Source organism: Physeter macrocephalus, chromosome 16, assembly GCF_002837175.3.
Source record: "Physeter macrocephalus isolate SW-GA chromosome 16, ASM283717v5, whole genome shotgun sequence".
Classification (NCBI taxonomy): domain Eukaryota; kingdom Metazoa; phylum Chordata; class Mammalia; order Artiodactyla; family Physeteridae; genus Physeter; species Physeter macrocephalus.
Window position 1 is genome coordinate 15,494,559 of NC_041229.1, and position 22,095 is coordinate 15,516,653.

Genomic DNA, 22,095 nt, shown 5'->3' on the forward strand with positions numbered 1-22,095 from the left:
CAATTTAGTGTCTGAAATGTGATATGCTGTAAATGTAAAATACACACTGGAGTTTGAAGACTTAGTATGAAAAAAAGAGGTAATGTCTCATTGCTAATATTTATGCTGTTTACATGTTACAGTGATTATATTCTTAATGTGATTACATTTTTGATGTATTGAGTTAAAATAAATTCTTAAAATTAATTTCAAAATGAGTCATTTTTTTAATGTGACTACTAGAAAACCTTAAATTATATAAATGGCTCACATTTTATTTCTGTTCAATATTGCTGATATAGAAGTTTATATTAAGAGAGAGGGGAGTATACTATCGAAGTTTAGAATTTCAAAGGTAGAAAAGTGTCAAGCAGAGACAAGTTCAAGATGTGGCCATAGGAAAGTTGCTGAACTTTGGTGGAGTTACAGGTCACTGGAGATAAAGTAATCATGAAGTTAAATTGTCAAATAGATTATCCTCAAGGCTATGGATATTGCCTAAGTGACTGGCAGACTCTGGGTGGAGCAGTGGACTGTGAAATCGGTTTCACTGTCTTTGATAAATGTGAAGGCAAGAGAGGCAGAAAGGGATTTACCAGGTACCCTAGCATGTCGCATGGTAGTCTGAAGCTAGTGGGGACTCAGACAAGTTTACAGTACTTCCTAATCTCTTGTGGAATACTGTCCTTTTTTTCTTCACAAGGTCTATAAAGGGATTGTCCTCAGAGGAATTGGTTGGAAGGCTGATTATCTGTAGGACGTGTCAGAACACAAGATACAAAAGCCCAGCTATCCTTATTTGCTTTATTAATTGCTACTCAGCGTTCATGACCCTTCTCAAATGTTATGCTTTCTGTGAACTCTGCCCTGATTGTGCTCGAGAGTTATTGCCTTTTTCCTTCTTCCTTTGAGCATACCTCTACTATAGCACTATTTGCAGTTAAGTTTTTTTCTTTTGTATTTCTGTGTCATTTACTGGCACTAGACTGAGTAATTTAGACAATAGTCCCTTGACTGATCACTTTTTCTTCTGATGGTTCTTTTGCCAGATCCTCCTCATCTTCCTGACATCTAAATTTTGGAGTGCTGCTTGGTGCAGTCCTTGGACCTCTTTTCTTCTATGCACATCTACTCCCTAATTGATTTTTACGGCCCATGAAACTGCTGGCCTCCAAATTTTATTTATTTATTTAAAAAAATATTTTATTTGTTTTTTTGTTTGTTTAGTCTGTGCCAGGTCTTAGTTGTGGCACATGGGATCTTTAGTTGTGGCATGTGGGATCTTTTTTTTTTTTAGTTGCATCATGCGGACTTCTTAGTTGCAACGTGCTAACTCTTTTTTTTTTTTTTTTTTTTTGGCGGTACACGGGCCTCTCACTGTTGTGGCCTCTCCCGTCGGGGAGCACAGGCTCCGGACGCACAGGCTCAGCGGCCATGGCTCACGGGCCTAGCCGCTCCGCGGCATGTGGGATCTTCCCGGCGGACCGGGGCATGAACCCATGTCCCCTGCATTGGCAGGCAGACTCTCAACCACTGCGCCATCAGGGAAGCCCCCTGCTAACTCTTAATTGCGGCATGCATGTGGGATCTAGTTCCCCAACCAGGGATCAAACCCAGGCCCCCTGCATTGGGAGTACGGATTCTTACCCACTGGACCACCAGGGAAGTCCCATGGCTTCCAAATTTTAACTCGCCAGTCTGACCTGTCCTCTGAACTCTAGGTTTATATACCCAGCTGTTTACTTGACATCTCCCCTTGGATGTCTAATGGATGTCACAGTCTTAACATTTGTAAACTGAACTCTTGATTTCCATTCACCAACTTTTTCTTTTCACCAGTCTCTCCTGTCTCAATAGTGGCAACTATGCATCCAGTTGCTCACACCGAAAACTTCTATAGAATCATACTTAATTTCTCTTTTGCATTCATACCTCGGGCCAGATCCGTCAGTAAATCTGGGTGACTCTACCATCAGAATATATGCTGAACCTGGTCATTTACCACCACCTCCACCAATACCAATCTGACCAAAGTCATAGGGTATCTCTTGCTAGGGTTACGGCAATAGCCTTTAACCAGGCTCCCTGAGTTTGCCCTGATTCCTCTGTTGCAGTGAGAGTGATTCTTTTAAAATGAAAGTGGAATCTTCCCACTCTGCTTTCTACTTCTATTGGCTTTCTCATCTGTTTGGAATAAATGCATAGTCTATAAACCTCTATGTTATCTGGTTTCCAGCTACCTCTCTGACCTTAGCACCTAGTAATCTCCCCCATTTCATATTGGCATCTCTTTCTTGTTCATTAAACTCTGGATATGTTCCCACTTTAAGGCCTTGACATATTCCATTTCTTCTTCCTGAAATACTCTTTCCTCAGATATCCACATGGCTCTCTCTTCCATTTCCTTCAGGTCTCTTATCAAATGTTACCTTATTAGAGAGATCTTTGCCTGCCATGCTGTCTGAAATCTCACTCTTCCTATTGGCCCACTACTCTGTATTTCCTTCCTTGCTTTATTTTTCTTCTTGGTCCTTATCACCAACTGACGTTTATTTATTTGTTTGTTTGTTTGCTTATTGTCTCATCTCACTAAAATATAAGCCTCTTAAGAGTAAGGACTTTGTAACTTCTGAGCCTTGCTAATAAATCTCTAGTACTTAGAAAAGTGCCTGTAGAGAATACATGCTCAGTAAATATTTATTGATCAGTTGAATGAAAGACTAACTGAATGAAAGAATGTCACTAGACTGCAGATTGTGACTTTTGAATCTTATTCATCTGTGTCTTCACTATTTAATGCAGTGTCTAACATATAGTAGGCACTCAGTATATTTATTTCATTGTATCACAGTGAAGTATAACCAAGTCAAGCATGGAATTTTCATGTTATTCCGTAACATATTTTAGTTAAATGAATTTTTGACATGGGAGGAAAACACCTTTTTGTTTTCTGGATAACTGCAGAGAAAGACATTAAAGATTATGAATTCTAAGCAATGTAGTAGGCTTCAATAAATGATTATTGAATGAGCATTTATTACTCATTCAATTGATTTATTGAAATGATTATTTGACACTGTATTATAAAGGGGCAGCCATGACAGTGTGGGTCTGTTTAATTTTATAAACAGAATTGAGAAACTGGTTAGTTCTGTAAACCACTAAACTCATAATTTAAAACTTCCACAGTATGATTTCTTTAGATATGTATCCCCAAACTTCCTGTTTGAGACTATGAAGTTATAAATCCAGCACTTTATCAAGAAAAGTTTCCTGAATACCAGGCAGAGCTCATGAGCATTTAAAATAAATTATTAACTTAATAGTACTGTGTTGAAGTGTGTATGATTTATTATGGACATTCTCAGTGCCTTAAAAATGACATTTCCTAAAGGTGTCAACATGTATGGAACCCAGAACTTCTTGCAAAGCCATTATTTATGCTGTGGGACCCTCAGACTCACTTACAGAGCAGAGAATGGGAAAGACTAAATTGTATAACCATCCTGTACCAGATATTGTGTTAAGTGTTACATATGTTTTTTCAACCTTCTAAATGTTTGAGAGCGCTATCACATTTGTTTATTTGAACACACTACTATGTTTTGGGTGGTGCTTTTTGTTGTTTTTGTAACATGCTTTTCTTATTTAATCCTCACGACATTCTGTATATTTTTATAACTAAAATACTATTTTCTCAATAAATTATTTACTCCCTTTGGCTACAAAAACTAGCTGTTTTCTAAGGCTTTACTGACAGAAGCAAATAACTGTTATCACTGAATTTCATTCAGTCATCCTAAATTAAAACAATTTACTTCCGTCTCCTTCCCTAATTAATTTCCCATTCATTATTCTTCATTTTTTGGTTTTATTTTCTCAATATCAGACATGACTTTAGCATTTATGTTTGTAACCTGCCCAAGGTATATGAGGAAGCCATCTGTGCTTAGTGCTTAGAAACTTACAGTTTGATGACCTCACTTTACTGCCAGATATCTATTCATGGCTGTCGTCTGACCATCCTGTCAGTTCTATCATGACGTAAAAATAAATGCCCCAGAGAATGAGCAAAAGGAGTATTTTTACCTGGCTCCTATATTAATATTTTTTCTGAGGGTTTTCTGAACTGTTTTTTTTTTTAAAGGAAAATGAAGTCTTTTCTGACAAAGTGAAACTTCTAGAAAAATAGAGATATTTTAGTCATAATATTTTAAAATATTTGGCTTATATAAAGAGATTTTTAGCTCATTTTTTGGAATTAGTGCAATTTTATTTCAGTGTGCCTTCAAACTTTGATATCCTGAAGATATTTTCTGGGCTGGTGTCTGTGTGTGTGTGCATGTGGGGTAGGGAGGGGGAGAGGGAGAGAGAGTGAGAGAGAGAGATTTTGTTTTTTTTTAAAAAAACGGTGGTAAAATACACATAACATAAAATTTACTGTTGTAACCGTTTTTAAGTATATAGTTCAGTGGTGTTAATTATATTCGCATTATCACCACCATCCATCTACAGAACTCTTTTCATCTTGCAAAACTGAAACTCTGTACCCACTAAATAACAACTCCCCATTTACCTTTCTCCTATCCCTTGACAACTACCATTCTATGTTCTGTCTCTGAGTTTGACTACTCTAGGTACCTCATATAAGTGAAATCATACAGTGTTTGTCCTGTTGCGACTGGCTTATTTTACTTAGCATAAAGTCCTCAAGGTTCATCCATGTTGTTGCACGTGTCAGAATTTCCTTCTTTGTTAAAGCTGAGTAATATTCCGTTGTATGTACATACTACATTTTTTTAATCCATCTGTGGATGGATGGATACATGGGTTGTTTCTATCTTTCGGCTATTGCACATAATGCTGTTATGAAAATAGGTGTGCAAATGATAGATTCCATTTTTAAAAACTTCTTTTTATAGGCATTTTCAAATATATTTAAGAGGAAAGAGAATAGTATAATAAACTCTGATGTACTCTTCTCCTAGTTTTGATGGTTATCAATATTTTGCTGGTTTTGTTTCATCCTTTCCCCCAATTTTTTTTTGGTTAAAAGTATTATAAAGCAAATCAAGAAATCATATCATTTCACATATAAATACTTAATATTTTCTCTTGCATATAAGGATTTTTAAAAACTTAACAATAATATTTATTTCAAGGTCACTAATCCTGTCTTTTGCTGTGCCAGCTGTTGAACCTATCCAATAAGTTGTCAATTTCGGGTGTTTTGCCATTTTAGAATATGTTTATAAATTATATATTTTTTATTTTTTTAAAATTTATTTATTTAATTTATTTATTTTTGGCTGTGTTGGGTCTTCGTTGCTGCGCACGGGCTTTCTCTAGTTGCGGCAAGTGGGGGCTACTCTTTGTTGCAGTGTGCAGGCTTCTCATTGCGGTGGCTTCTCTTGTTGTGGAGCACGGGCTCTAGCCACATGGGCTTCAGTAGTTGTGGCATGCGGGCTCAGTAGTTGTGGCTCTCAGGCTTTAGAGTGCAGGCTCAGTAGTTGTGGTGCACGGGCTTAGTTGCTCCGCGGCATGTGGGATCTTCCCGGACCAGGGCTCGAACCCGGGTGGCTCTCAGGCTTTAGAGTGCAGGCTCAGTAGTTGTGGTGCACGGGCTTAGTTGCTCCGCGGCATGTGGGATCTTCCCGGACCAGGGCTCGAACCCGTGTTCCTTGCATTGGCAGGCAGATTCTTAACCACTGCACCACCAGGGAAGTCCCTATAAATTATATATATTTTAGAAACTGATTCTCCTTTGACATGTTCCATCTTACTCTTTTTGTACATCTTTCCCTGTGTTTTCTTTAACATATTAATCACAGTCATTTTTGAAGTTCTTGCCTGCTAACTCCAATATCCAAGTCATCTTTGGCTCTGCTTCTGTTGACGTTAAACTCTTGATTATTGGTCATTTTTCCTACTTCTTCCCATGTCTAGTAATTTTTTAATTGTATACTGGGTATTAAGAGTGACACGTTATAAAGACTCCGGATTATGTTATCTTCTACAGTGTTGAGTTTGTTCTGGCAGGAGGTTGAATTATGATGGATCAACTTGATCATGCTGAGACTTATTAGTTTTAGGCATTGTTATGTTGGTTCTGTTTTAGTTTTGCCCTTACTCCCATGGCACAGTCCTTACTCCCAGGGTGTTGTGCTCTGGGCTCTCCACTGACTATGTAGAATATTCACCAAAGTCTTGCCTTGTAAGCTGTATCTGAACGCCAGCATCCCCTGTGCACTGTATAATCTCTAAAATGTTCTCTTTAGCTTTCATCCTCCCAGCAACTTTTTAATGCTAGGCCTTTTATAGTCTTGCTTTTGCTCATATGCAGTTTGAGAGTTGGCCAAGACCTCATTAGAATTTCTTTTGTAACTTTTGATGTTCCTCCTCTGCTTCTTTCTCCTTCTCTGCTCTCCTGCCACCCAAATTCTAACTGCCTTACCAGCCCCTAACTCTGATCTGTTTTCATAGGTTGTGGTTTGGGGTGAATATGGGGCTCAACTCTTGTGCTTTCTTTCTCTGAAGAATCATAGCCTTTTGTTGGTCATTGCCCAATGTCTGCAAACAGTCCAAATTTTATAGTTGGTTAAAGTGGGAGAGTAAATCCAGTATCAGCTAATCCTTCATAATCAACTAAAGTCTGTAATACCATTCTTAAACCCAATAAAATTAACTAATAGGCAGGCCATGTTTCGTGGCTTTCTCCAATTGTCTCGAAACATCTATTTATAGTTTATTCATATCATGATGCAACGAAGTCCAGACATCCAGAGTTGATAAGTATCTTAAATTTTTTATGCTTTATAACAACCCCTTCTCTCTCCTGCCATCACACGTTGTTGTTGTTTTTTGTTCTATGCTATTTATTTGTTGAAGAAACTGGATCATCTTGTAAAATTTCCCACATTCTGGATTTGGATCCTTACTGCATCATTCAGCATATTGTCTCTGGCTCACCATTTCTTATAAAGTGGTTTGGTTAAATAAGGGTCACCTTGGTGGGGTCGGGGAGAGGAATACATCATAGTCTAACTGTTGCATCATTTCAGGATTTGTATAATGTCCGATTTCACCACTTTTATTGATGTATAAAGTTTCATAACGTTTTTATAAAGTTTCTCATCCACTTTTGATCAAATGTTTTAGCCACTCTTATTATTTAGTTGCCTAATAAATACATTACTTCATTAGAAGTTGCAAAATGGTGATTTTTAAATTCTCTCATTCTTTCTGCATTTATTAGCTCTAATTCTTCTGTAAAGAACTTTGCCTATAAACTATTTAGAAACTACAATAAAGGCAAAATAAATGCTTGATTCTTTTTCATTATGTATTAAATTTCAGAATAATGAACTGGTACCCTAGCAATCACCAGTGGTGACCAATGAAGTTGATTTTATTTGTTTATTTTGTAATATCATTATGAACTTACAGATTTTAACATGTTTGAAGTGTTTCAGTCCATTGAGTTATTACTCTTTTGATGCTCAAATTACTCCACTTAGCTAGCGGAAAGCCTCTTTAAGTTGACTCCTGTGTTCTTTTGACATGATCCCAGTAGTCTTTTTTTTTAAAGCTATGTGTTTGCACATAGCTTTCTATCTTTCTTTCTTTTTTTAAAAATTAATTAATTTATTTTTGGCTGCCTTGAGTCTTTGTTGCTGCACGTGGGCTTTCTCTAGTTGCGGAGATTGGGGGCTACTCTTTGTTGTGGTGCGCAGCCTTCTCATTGCGGTGGCTTCTCTTGTTGCAGAGCACGGGCTATAGGCGTGCAGGCTCAGTAGTTGTGGCACTCAGGCTCAGTAGTTGTGGCTTGCAGGCTCTAGACCGCAGGCTCAGTAGTTGTGGCGCATGGGCTTAGTTGCGCTGAGGCACGTGGGATCTTCCCGGACCAGGGCTCAAACCCGTGTCCCCTGCATTAGCAGGAGGATTCTTAACCACTGCGCCACCAGGGAAGCCCCTGATCCCCATAGTCTTTAATAGCTTCCTTGCTTTTAGATAAGATGTTCCAGGCTTATCTTGAACACTTCCTGTCTCAGACCTGGAATCAAACATTTCTCCTGGGAGCTCTGGTTCCTTCAGCCTGTCCCCTAGGGATGCTTATATAACTACTGGGTTGTCATTGCTTAGAGGCCTGTTTAGGGCACAGAGGTAGCAAATGTGTGGTTTTTATAGAGAGAAAAGTAAAATACAAGTTTGTACTAACATTCCAATTGAAATTTAAGATTTCAGTGTTTCTACTTCCTGAATATTATGTATTTGTGTCTCATTTCTCTTATGCTGAAAATTTGTGGTTTCAAATGACTTTAACGTAGTTACATATTTAATATGAGAGTGAGGGCAAGACTGACTCAAAGTAATACCAATATTATTACAAATATTAAAGAGACTACTGGTTCTTTTTGTCCTCAGGATATAGCCCATTAAAGATGCATAGGCAAAATACTGCATTCAGTTGTCACTTAAAAAAATTATTTTCTGGTTATGTCACAACTTAACTCAGAGTTACATTCTTTTTTATTTCCAATTTGCTTTCAATTTTTAGAAATTTTTCTTCTCTTTGACTCAATTCTGAATTGTGTAAGTTATTTAAGACATTACATGTTTTCAGGACTAAAACTATAAAAAAAGGGTACTTTCAGGAAATTCTAGCTTCCACCCCTTTTCCATTCCCTTATAAGTAACCATTTTAAGAAGTTTCTCACTTAATATTACTTCCTTTAGAAAATATAAATTAAATATACACACATACACCCACATACATATTTGTATTTCCTCTTCCTTACTACACAAATGGAAGCACACTATCCATATTTTCCTTTACCTTATAGGATTCGTGGATGGAAACCCATCCGTGGACTAAGACTCCCTGGTCTAGAGAGGGAGATACACATGTTAAGAAACAACTGTAATACAGTTGTTCACTGATGTTATAGAGGTGTATAGGCTAAATGCCATTAGATACAAATTATGGACCAGTTCTTCTAGAGTAGATGAGTAGGTTAGGGAAAGCTTCAGAGAAAGAATGAGCTGGATTTGGAACCTGCAGATTATACTAGGAATCAGGGAAGAATCTCTGTATTACAAAACTGGCTAACCCACCTTTGATAGTATATTGGTGTAGCACGAGAAACATTTGCACTATATATGAGAAGTCTGAATAACATTCTTGAAAGGCCTTTAAGAATATACGGGATCCTATTTCATAGGCTACCTGGGCTTATACTTAGTCTAGAAGTATTTTTGTAAGAAACTATAAGAAAACAAATCCTCCTTTATACATTAATGTAAACAGACTTTGTATAAAAAGAATAGCATGTTTTTTTATAAAGCCTTAACATAAACCATGCTTAGTTTACAAACTTTGTTAGTGGCAAGATGAAGGATAAAAAAAATATGTATATAGTCTTTCCTCTGATGCATATTCCCTGAGTTAATCTGTAGTTATTAAGCATCCATCACATGCAAAGCTCTTTTTTATGAGTAAGAAGGCATAGGAAAAAAATAGAAATAGTTCTAGCTTAAAACTTTTAGAACTAAAGCATATCTTGTGACTGTAAGTGAATCAGAAAGAAATTGTGTTTTCTCAGAACCCTGAAGGAAAAAGTTTAATATTTGGGATAGACAGAAAAAAGTAATAGTGGACATTTTGTTTTTATGCCTGCAAGAATACTCAGTAATGAGTAACTCCAAATAATTCTGTATCTTGGTTGCAGTGGTAGTTCCACAAATCTATACATGTGATAAAATGACATAGGAGTATACACATATTCTACCCATGTCAAGTTCTGGGTTTTGATATTGTTCTATAATTACGTAAGATTTAACTATTGGGGGGAACTGGGTGAAGGGTACATGGGATCTCTCTGTACTATCTCTGCAGCTTCCTGTGAATCTGTAATTATTTCAAAAGAAAAAAGTTTAAAAAAAAAAAGACTTCTTATTTTGGCTGTCATTTTGAGAGTAGATCGCAGTGAGCCAAGGGCAGAATCAGGGATACTGGTTAGGAGTTTATTCTAAGGTTACTACAGTAAACCAGGAGGGAGATAATGGCTATTGGACTAGGTTGGTGGCACTAGAGTGGAGTGGGGATGAGGGTAAGGAATAGTTGAATTCTGGATGTATTTTGACAGCAGAGTTTATAAAATCTGCTGATGGATTGGATGTGGGGTGTGGAAGAAAGAGAATGAAAGATGACAGCAAGGTTTTTGGGCTGGACCACTGGAAGGATGAAGAAAAGAGATGGTAACCAGCAGCAGCAACAAGTAAAGAAGGCTGGTATGAGGTAGTTGGAATCTTGGCAAGGAAAACCAAATAACAAGCCCTCTTCCTCTAGTCTTTGGCAGCTTGGGGCCTCCGAGGGTTAGGGACAGTGTGACATTTGAGTGCACTGTTGTTAACCTTCTCCCAGGAAGCTGAGTTATCTTGGCCTCGCCCTGACTCTTTTGGAAAGAAGCATTTGTTTGATAAGGAAGTCGTTTCCATGAGTGTAGAAAGAAGAAATGATAGAACTGAGTGGCAAAGCAAAGAACTGCTAGCTGTGGTTAGCTTGGAATTGGCAGAAATCTTTCCAGGTAGCCACCTAAGCTTAGCACATGAGCCGCCTTTTCCCCATTCTAGACTGGGTTATTTCTTCATCATGAAAAATGAAAAGTTTCTGCCCTGTTGCTTGACCTGCTATCAGGGTATGTTCATTTTCAGCTAGTGTTTTGGATTCTAGAAGTTTTAGACTTAGCAGACAAATGGAGACACTGTCTGTTTATAGTGGGAAAGTGACTTATTTTAAGAAATGTTGGCTTCCCACCGCTACCCCATTAGTGGCATGCCTCTGACACTCCAGCAAGGCTGGTCTAGGGACATTAAGACTGCCTTATGTGTATTTTTGCTCTTTGAAAGGTTAGAATCTAACTGTACCACAAGATATTTCTTCCTGAGTCAGATTGGGACAAAATTACAAACAGTGAATTTGAAGCAATTCACTGTGAAAAAAGCAGTGAATTCTGAAGCAAACTTTATAAACGTTGGTGCTCTAATACTTTTGAAACTTCAGAATTCATTCCCTCTGCTTCTAATAATATACTCCTCATGAGGTATATAAATCCCTTAGTGTCACTAACTACTTTTGATTTTGTAAGGAAGAACAGATAAAAAAAGATTACAGGAATCCAGTGCCAAGTTATTTATGGTGATTGGAAAGTGAGAAAGAGAACTTAGACTCCTTACTTTTTTGTTTTTTTGTTGTTGTGTTGTTTTGTTTTCATTTCACAGGCTCCTTACGTTTGATAAGATCTTGAAAACAGGAGAACCATTTTCTCCTTTTAATTGAGAGTCACCTCATCCTTGTCTGGGTTGAAATGGTTGAAGCTGTGATAGAGAAAAACTTTAAATTTCCCCCAGAGGTATAATGGCAACTAAATAGATTAGTAGTTAATTGATGGTGAAAAGGGACTTATGTGATGGATTGAAGATTGTCTAGACTCAGGGGTGGGGGTGGGGGGCTGGGGTCATGGTTGCAGGGTGGGGTGTTTGGGACTGGAGGTATGGGTGGCATCTCGCCCAGTGTTTCGGAGAACTAGCTCACTAAACTGTCCAGAAGAAGCAGAACAACTCTTTAGAGTTCCTTGCAAGTGGGTTTATCCTGACAAGTTGCAGAATGTATTTTACTTTGAATGTTGAGTGGCTCGGGAGCTATTTGTTTCATTTGCCTTCTGAAATTACCCCAGTATATATTCACATGCTGTGATTTTGTGTTAAGTCCAGGCTGGACTACTACTGCTCTGGGTTTCTTCGCTGAAAGTTAAATGTCATATTTGAAGTTGAACAATTTTTGCTGCCTGCCTATGCTATGGAGCACACATGAACATAAAGCAGCCATTTGTCAGCAGGCAGCTGAAAGGCAATTTCAGCAGGGACCAAAAACCACTGCAGGCTGCTGGCTTCCTGGCACACCCACTAGACCCTGTAGGTTTACACTGAAAGCAAACTAACAGGGGCTGGAGGGGGGTGGTGGTAGTGGTGGTGGTAATAAGATGGGCAAAAATAAAAGCAGAGGCTAAAGTCTGAATGACATTGAGCCAGTATGAAGGTCCTGTATGTGGGGAAGAGCACAATGTTCCCAAAGAAGAGAGAACTTAGACATCAAACACAATGGCTAGTAAGAAACATCTGACGTTTGCAGACAACACATTTTTTAAAAAAAGTAAATTGTGGGCTTCCCTGGTGGCGCAGTGGTTGAGAATCTGCCTACTAATGCAGGGGACACGGGTTCGAGCCCTGGTCTGGGAGGATCCCACATGCCACGGAGCAACTAGGCCCGTGAGCCACAACTACTGAGCCTGCGCGTCTGGAGCCTGTGCTCCACAACAAGAGAGGCTGCGACAGTGAGAGGCCTGCGCACCGCGATGAAGAGTGGCCCCTGCTCGCCGCAACTAGAGAAAGCCCTCGCACAGAAACGAAGACCCAACACAGCAAAAATAAATAAATTAATTAATAAACTCCTATCCCCAACATAAAAAAAAAAGTAAATTGTGTATCTTCTTTATATTCATAGCTGTAGGGATACTGTAGGTATCTTTAGGGAGAGTACTATATAGTTTAAGCCATTTTACCCAGTGTGCTATCACAAATACCTTGTAACCAGAACCGTGTAACAGTACAATTGGTGTATAATAATAATCACTTTCAAGCACTACAGAATCCTGAACAAAGACCCTTATGATCTATTAACCAGATGCTGAAATAGTATTTGTGTAGTAATGAGTGGACCTTTTTAAAAAATAGCTTTTTAAATGTCTTTGAAATTTAAAATTATGTCATATATGATAACTCTTAGTCAAAGTACAAGGTTATTCCCAAATATGCTATTCTTTCTTTGGCCATAGCATGTAACAGAATTTATTTCTGTTTAGCAGATCAAGAGGTGGCAATATTGGCAGTATAAATGATTCATCCAAGGACAACCAATGTGTCATTGTAGAGATAAAACAGAACTAGGCTGCATTCTACCAGCTCCTGGCCTATGTAACGTTTTTGAGAACTTTCCAATCATTTTAGGAAAACAAAGTACTTAGAAAATACAAAGAGGTTTTTTTAATAAAAGAAAATCACTTATTTTGGAAATTGCTAAATTAATCATTCTGTTGTATTTAAGAAGCTCTTTGATGTGTTCTGGTAATTAGTATTTACTGCCAGATGAATGTCTCCTGGGCATTTTAATTAATGGGTGGCTTGCCCAAATGAGCTTCTGATGGTAAACCTTCATAAAGGTTTATTTTTGTGTTTCTCAAGAATAGCTGTCTCTTCAAAGCTCTTTAATTAGACAAGGTTTAGCAGCTAAAGCACATTATTAGAATAATTAGGCCTTGGGTTAAGAGAAATAGTGGGTCAAAGGAGCAGGTACTGTTAGAGAGAATGGCCTCTTCAAGTGGAGCATGGTGTCCACATCTGATGGACATCCAGTTCTTCAACAGCTTGTATTCACTCCCTGTCCCTAGTTGGGGACTTTGTGTTGTTTGAAATTCATTTGACAGATCTCACCAGAAGCCTAAACATACCAGAATGTGAGCTCATTTATCACCACCTCTAAACTCCTGTAGAAAGCTGTATCCTAGTCCTTTTAACATCTAAGCTAAAGACTTCTTATTTTCTCTTTCTTTCTACCAAATTGGTGATCTTGGCCATAATAATGATTGTTTTTGAGGGAAATGCTTCATAAATCTTATGTGTGGGTCATTGATAACTCTAACAATTATAACAACTCCTTTGAGGGGTCTTTCTTAATAATTTAAATAAACTACTTATAACATTGTTCTTAAAATTTCCATAGTATTTGGTCTCCAAAGTTTAATGTCCGTTGTGGTCAGAATGTAGTTTGAATTATTTGAAAATCTGATATGTGGATGGATTGTCATTTTGCCCCCTTCTTCAAACCACGCCCCCTCCATTTCTTGTCCTAAGCTCTTAATCTTATCAGTCATTACTGGTGCATATGTTTTATCTCAAAGTTCTTTGTGATGAAGAAAAGATATACCTGACTGGTCCCATGGGGGATGGAGATGGTGCCAAAACAATTGGGTAGTATTACTGAAACTACTATTAAAAAACAAAAAATAATACACTTATATTGTCTAATTTTCCATTTTCCCACTATCTCAGGATGCTTATGATGGCAAATGTGTCTTTTTTCCAGCTAGATCAGTTGATTTAAGGATAGTGGTGATGGGCTATTACAGATTTCAAACAGAGCAAACTGTGTCACTGACCTTTCTAATCCCATCAGCTGTCGTGATCCGTTTATGTTGTTAGATGAAGAACTGGGTTAAGGATATGTATGTCATTGATTCAATATAAACCTACTTCCACTATTAGAAAAATGTTATAGAACTTATGACATTGATTATATGTCAATCAATTCCTTTTTAAATATAGAGGATAGCCTGATTTATAGAATTACAAGGTTTATCACATGTAAATTCTTTTGTTATACCTTAGTGACATAGCCAATGAAATTATTTCATTTAAAGTGGTAGAAACTTCACTTGGTTTTCTATTGATGTTATCTGTAAAAATTAATATAGTTTTAAAAATATTTGGTAAGCACAATAAATGCAAATGTAAAGATGCAGGCATATTACTATGCATTCCAGAGAATAGTCACCAAATAAGTACATTTTTATGTCAAATTGTAAACCTTTGAGAAAGCAGAAGCAATATTAGCCTAAACAGAATCCTATATAAAGCAGGTTTTCCCCTCTCAGCAATGACTAATTTCTGTCTATTCTTTCCTAAAATGATTGATTGTTGTGACTCTGCTTTTTGACTCACCCTTTAGCACAGGAAATATTGCTGATACTTATCTTCATGTGCATGTTTGCTGTGTATATGTAATCTTTTGCAACGGAGATATGAACAGGAAGGTGTTGAGTGTTACGATCCTTGAAGAAAACCGTTACGCGCATCCCTCACAGCTCTTCCTTCCTTATGGTAGGGCCAGTGTATTCTTATGCATATGTATGTGTAATGGGATTTATACTTAACGAAGTTTGGGTGCTCATTACTAATGAATTTTTATAGATACAAATCAGGACTGTAAGTGTATTGTTTTCCATTTGTTTGTTTTACATCTTTGACTCATTCATTTGCTGGGCCCGCTTGCATCACTCCTTCTGTCTACCTTTTGAAATTATACCACTGTCCCAAAACAAGAACTGACGGTATTCTTCTTCACTGCAGACCACCTGGTGGCCCATGGCAGAATGGCAGAAAAGGAGGCCCGTCGGAAGTTCAAACAGATTGTCGCAGCTGTCTATTTTTGTCACTGTCGGAATATTGTTCATCGTGATCTAAAAGCTGAAAATTTGCTACTGGATGCCAATCTGAATATCAAAATAGCAGGTGAGAAGTATGCTGAGGATGTGAAATAGGAGTGAAAAAGCTTTTCCTTCAAGGTTCTTAAAGCAAGGGATTATCTGTTTCATCTATTCAGAGAGAAGTATTATGAAAAGGATTTGTGTGTGTGTGTGTGGCTTGAAAATTAATAAGCTTTCAAAAGACATTGATGCTATTTTTTCATGTAGTTTGGGATGCAACTAGGTTGGGAAGAAAAGAAAAAAATAATTTTTAAATAAGGAATAAAATATAGAATAAAGTAGTAAAAAAAAAAACGGATAAAATTATGTGCCTTCTCACCTTCACTTGAGAAGGTTGATTTGTGTCACTGCTGATATAGAGCATGTTTATTCTTTTTTTTGTTTGTTTGTTTGCGGTACACGGGCCTCTCACTGTTGTGGCCTCTCCCGTTGCGGAGCACAGGCTCCGGACGCGCAGGCTCAGCGGCCATGGTTCACGGGCCCAGCCGCTCCGCGGCATGTGAGATCTTCCCGGACCGGGGCACGAACCCGTGTCCCCTGCATCGGCAGGCAGACTCTCAACCACTGTACCACCAGGGAAGCCCATGCATGCTTATTCTTAAGACTGTGGTTTTATGATCATTTAAGAAGAATAGATCTTACAGTGGTTTAAAGGCAGTCCATCTCTTTTTATCCTCAAATTTCATTCATCTGCTCATCTGACAGTGCCTAAAAAAGCACTTTTCACTGCCTCACTCTACTCATACTTCAATTTTAGTAAACTGTCAGCATTTGCCTAACCAATGCAAGCTCACCACCTATTGATAGAAGGAAGTGACTGCAGTTTATATAGAAACTATAAATATGAAAATAAACCATTTTTGTTTTTCTGACAATTTTTGGTATTGCATTGTATGTCCCTCGTCTTCCAGATAAAAAAGGACTGGAATCTCATATAGGAAACAGAACTTTAGCTAGAATATAACTGTCTTGAAAAGCCTAGGTAAGAAGCAATTCTGAAGATTTCCCTCCTTAACTGGGTGGGAATTCAGAGTTCAAATTTATATTGTATTATAGTACCTATGTGTACCCTTGTAGGTTGTTGATTCTTCTGACAGTTTCTTTGTGTTCATAACTCTGCTCACTTTACAGGCTCTACTTTTACATCCTCAGAATGTCACCTAGCCTTCTGTTTATCTAAGTTGGGATGATTAGAACTTTTATAGTTGTAAGCTCTTTGAGTTCTGTATTTGCTCAATACATAGTAGACAGGAATTAGATGCTTTCTTTATCTTACATGAAATCATGTTTTTCCTTTGCCCTTACATCTGTTTTATATTCTCTAAAGCTCTCTAGATGCTGACAGTTCTCACAGGGGTGGGTAGGGTGGAAAGGCCTGACAATTTCAAACCCTCTTTTGTAATTATTCATTGTAGTTTCAATTAAATTAATGGTAATAACACCTACTAAGCTTCACAATCCTTAAAAGTATAATAAAATGTTGTGTTAATTATCTATTGTTGCTGTAACAAATTACCACACACTTAGTGGCTTGAAACAATACAAGTTTATCTTATAGTTCTGGAGGTCAGAAATCTAAAATGAATCCTGTGGGGCTGAAACCAAGGTATTGGTGGAACTGGTTCCATCTGGAGGCTTTGGAGGATTCATCTCCTTGCCTTTTTCAGCTCATGGAGGCCTCCTGCATTCCTTGGCTCCAGCCCTTACATCACACTTCCACCTCCTGTTTCCATTGTCACATCTCCCACTCCTAATCTGATCCTCTTACTTCCCTCTTGTAAGGACCCTTGTGATTACATTGGGCCCTCCTGGATGAACCAGGATGGTCTCTCCAGCTCAAGATCCTTAACCTAACCACATCTGCAAAAGAAGGTAACATATCCACAAGTTCCATGGATTAGGACAAGGATGTCTTTGAAGGGCTGTTATTCAACCTACCACAAATGTTACTGTAGGGTTCTTTGGATTTTTGATTAGGGTAGTGGGTTAAAAGAAGGCCCTCTTTTTCTGCTACAGTCTTATTCTACCTTCATTGACCAAAGACTAAGGAAAAAATTTTATGCTTCCTTGGTTCTTGATTTTGAATTTAGAATCATTTTGATTTAGTTAAGGGAAATTTGTATGGCTTTTAGTTTTTGCATTGAGAAGCCAAGTTTAAAAAGCAGAGGTTGGTGATAATTGAATTTAGAAACTCTACTGACAAATATTTGGGTAAGGAGATTTTTAAAGACTTTTCTTTGTTCATAGTTAAAAACAAACCCATGCAGTCACAATATGAGTCTCTACCTGTTGGTGTGTAATTACAGACTCCTAGGGGTGCTGACAGCCAGCCTTGGGCTCTCTGTGTATATATACATATACTTTGGCAAGATTTTTATTTCATTAACCTAAAGTCTGCATTTTTATTATTTTTTTTCAGAGCAAAGCAAAGAATAAATGAGCACCCCTAGTTTTGTGCTCTGCTACAGTATCTGACATTGTCTTTGTTTGCATTCTTTCCTACATGCTATCATTACTCAGTTTCTCAGTCATTGCCTGAACTTCCCTTCCTACACATAAATTGGATAGAATATCCGTTCTCATCAGCCAGGCCTTCTTTGAACTTAATGGACCAGTGGGAGGAACGCTTCTAGTTGAAGCTGACTACAGCATGACTAATTTTAGAGAGGTAGGTTGGATGGTTCTGATGGGATAAGTTCAGATAAGTAATGAAATCAACTTTTTATTCTGAAAGCTAAAAGTAACTTTCAGTAGTCTTTTTGATGAATTATTATAAATCTCAGTAAGAAAGAACTACTGTATATGAAAGAAACACATGAGAGAGAAAAGAGGGGTTTTTTGTTTTATTTAAAATATTGTTAGTCTTAAGCACCTCGTTTTAAAAATCATCATATATGTTATAGTAGCAAATTAAGTTGGAATTAATAAAAATTCAGATCAGGAAATTTAAGGAATTCATGTTTTCCTTATCCAATATTTACCTAGTGGTTTTGATGAAAAGATTATTCATCCTGTTCAAAAGTAGATGAATAAGTTGTTCTGGGGATGTTTGTGTTTACAGGAATTTATGTTTACTTTTTGTATGAAGTAATGTGACAATTTACATGAATACTTGGTACTACTATAAAAATCTAGCTATTATAAAAGCCCATGTTAGCCCTCTTCAAGTGAATATGTGTTCCCAGGACATGAGAGATAAGTTTCAGTTACACATATTAAAAGATTCAACATCATTCCATTGTTTAAGAGTTTTTGTGATTAAATTCTTACCTATGAATTTTTGTTCTAGTGCTAGTTCTAGAGAGAATGAAGCCCAGGTGAATACTTTGGGTTTTTTTTTTTTCTGGTTTTAATGCTTTCTTCTTAATGCTGGTCACAAACCTAACTTCTGTAGAATTATTTGAAAGATGTTTCTATCATTAGTAATCCAGCATATGCATTGATTGTTTTCAGAATAAATAATTTTATTTCTGAAAGGCAGAGTTGCCATGTCTGGAACGAAGAATTTGTAGTGGCTGTCTATAATCTTCACTGTTCTTAACAAAGGCTTTTTGCTCCGGTATCATGGAACAGAAAAAAGAAGGCTAAGAACATGACTCCCACCCTCAAGAATTCACAGTCTATTTGGCCAGCAAATGCTTAGAGCTTTGAAAAGTTAAATAACACCAAAATTATGCTTTACATATATAAAAAGTACTTCGCAAAGCATTTGCACGTATATCATTTAATTTCAACATATTTGGCCTGCAAATATGTCTTGTTTAGAAAACAGTAGAGTTTCCAAAACGCCTTTAACTTGCTAAAAGTTTGAATTTCTTATAAAGAGCACTCATGCAAATCACTTTCAGGTAGAGAGTTCAACGCTGGGAAAAGAATAGGATTCTTGGTCTCTAACCTTTCACTTTGTGCCTCAGATGTGTGAGGATCCACAAAGGAGCAGATTCGGGATGGAGGAGGCACAACATGGCTCTCTCAGCACATCGATTGTATCCCTGGGTGACAGCATGGCCAACAGCTACCAAATTGCAGTTTGACACAATAGGAGAGATGTTACAGAGCACATCATGATTCATTATCTCGTTAATTGTATAGTCCAGTTACCACAGGACTTCAGAGGATGGGGAAACCACTTTACTTTGCAGAATTTCATTAGATTACAAATGCCACAGGGACTGTAAGCATATCCCATTTATTGCACCTGTTCTATAGTAGGTGCTCAATAACTTTGTTGATCTGAACTTTACACAGTGGTGATGAGGACAGAAACACCCTTTTGAGAATATAGCACTAGAGGTGAGTCTTAAAGGATGAATAGAATTCTTTAAGGATAAGTGTCAAGGAGAGAATGCCAGTAGGATTAGTCAGTAAGCAAATGTTAGTAAAGCACCTGCTGTGTGCAGACACGGGGAATACAGCAGCAGATAAAATAGTCCCTTGGAACCAACATTCTGATGGACTATAAAATAGTCCCTTGGAACTAACATTCTGATGGGGAAAGGTAGACAGTAAACACATAAACAAGCTCTCATAAGGGCTGTGAAAATGGTAATATCGAGTAGTCTGATAGAATGACTTGTGGGAGGATAACCAGGATAGTCAGAGCCTTCCAAAGAGAAGGAAGAGCAAGGCAAAGGCCTGCGAGGGGTGAATTCAACATATTTAGGGGGGAAGAGAAAGTTTAGCATGGCTGAGGATAATAAATAAAGGCGGGAGTAGAAGGATGGGATGAGAGAGCTGTCAAGGGCCAGTTCACGTGGGGCCCTGTGCACATGGTGAGGATTTGGGGCTTTATTTTGGTTACAGTGGGAAGCTGAGTTGGAGAAGCATGAGCAGCAGTAGAATGCACACCGCGTATGTGCAGAAAAGCCTGGTGAGAGGGAGGGTCGAGGAGGGGAGTCGTGCCTGAGAAGGCAGGAGGGGGAGGTATTTACACTAAATTGTGAAATTGTTTGAATACTAGGCTTAATAAATCAGATTCAGGGTGGATAAGGAAAAAAGGGTGGGAGTAGGGAGAGGGGACAGGAAAGCCATAGGAAGATCAGTTAAAAGGCTGTGAAGTGGTAAAATCCTGCATACAGGTGGTGGCAGTGGATGTGGGAAGGAAGAAAAGGGCAACAAATACAAGAGATGTGAGCAGAGGAGGAATTTCTGGGACTGGGTAACCAGTCACATCTCTGGGCCAGGAAGAGGGAACTTCCAGTCAGAGATATGTTTAGAAAGAGAGAAATCAGATTTTCTTATTGATGGATTATATTAAGCTATCAAACTGGTGTTGCCTTATTTTTAATGGTTGATGCACTGCTATTGAAAAGGAATTTTAATTCTTGTCCTTAAAAATTAACTAGAGAAATTTCTGTATTTATAAAAGATTGCCTAAATGTAGCTGGCTTACTCCCTGAAGCAAAGTTATTTGAAATACTCAGACGTTATGAGAATGTTTTGAAAATTGTGGAAACTTTTTTTTTTTAACCTAAGGAAGTTGGAAACATTTTTCTTTAAATGTCGACTCCCAGAATGGTCTCCAGGAGATGGTTTCCACTCCGGTGTTATTGTTTTAGTTGGCAATCAGTAGACAGCAAAGATCTGAAGTTCAGCTACAGCAAAGCCAATATTTTGGAAAGAATTTCCACAGTGCATGGATTTGAGGTACTGTGGAAATTTCTGACCTTTAATGCAGTGAGATCTAGACTACTTCATTTTTTAAAAGTGAGAAACTAAAACATTTGGTAAGTCTGTTGACCTTTCACCCGCCAGCATGAATATGCTAAGATACAGTCATATCTGTATCTCAAAACAAAGGTTGGAAACCGTGGATTTCTGAGACCCCTTCCATAGTCTGGTGATTGAGAATGTCCCTGACAGGTCACAAAAAGTAGTTACGAATATTCATCGTGTCAATCCCAAATTTTATGTTATGATCCTAACACCCTTTGTTTAGGTGATCTTTCAGTACACCTCCCTGATTGATGGGTAGTAAATTGAGACCCAGAGAGGCCATGTGACTTTCCCAAATTCGGGTCCTAGTAGAGCCTAGGAATCATAACGCCTCACCCTTGTGCTCTCACCCTGAAATGGTATAGGACCCTCAACTAGCAGGGGCTAAGGAACTTTAATGTATATTGACTCTTGGGAAAATGGAGTTTGGAAAATTCTCTCTTCTGAATCCTATTCCTAAGACTGGAGCCTTTACAAATGAAAAATTAATGTACCTTCATTAAAAAGACATTTCAGGTATACATAGTTGACACACATGACACATGAAAAGATGCTCAACATTGCTAATTATTAGAGAAATGCAAATCAAAACTGCAATGAGGTACCACCTCACACTGGTCAGAATGGCCATCATCAAAAAGTCTGCAGATAACCAGTGCTGGAGAGGGTGTGGAGAAAAGGGAACCCTCCTACACTGTTGGTGGGAATGTAAATTGGTGCAGCCACTATGGAAAACAGTATGGAGGTTCCTCAAAAATCTAAAAATAGAGTTACCATATGATCCAGGAATCTCACTCCTGGGCTTACATCTGGACAAAACTATAATTCGAAAAGATACATGCACCCCACAGGACAGGAATAAAGGCGCAGACATAGAGAATGGACTTGAGGACATGGGGAGGGGGAAGGGTAAGCTGGGACGAAGTGAGAGAGTGGCATGGACATATATATGCTACCAAATGTAAAATAGATAGCTAGTGGGAAGCAGCCGCATGGCACAGGGAGATCGGCTAGGTGCTTT

The 22,095-nt window shown here is 38.0% G+C and overlaps 1 protein-coding gene across 8 annotated transcripts in view; it reads left to right on the forward strand.

Moving 5' to 3' along the window:
* The window catches only part of SIK3 (SIK family kinase 3), a 256,319-nt gene that overhangs the window by 162,753 nt on the left and 71,471 nt on the right, over positions 1-22,095 (forward strand). For all 8 annotated transcript variants that reach the window (XR_003683519.2, XR_003683518.2, XR_008619560.1 and 5 more), the window contains exon 4: positions 15,223-15,384. Coding sequence is in view for 5 of the 8 variants with exons in the window: in XM_024131196.3 (XP_023986964.1) it covers positions 15,223-15,384 (162 nt within the window). In the remaining 3 variants the exon portion in view is untranslated. The remainder of the gene's footprint in view (positions 1-15,222; positions 15,385-22,095) is intronic.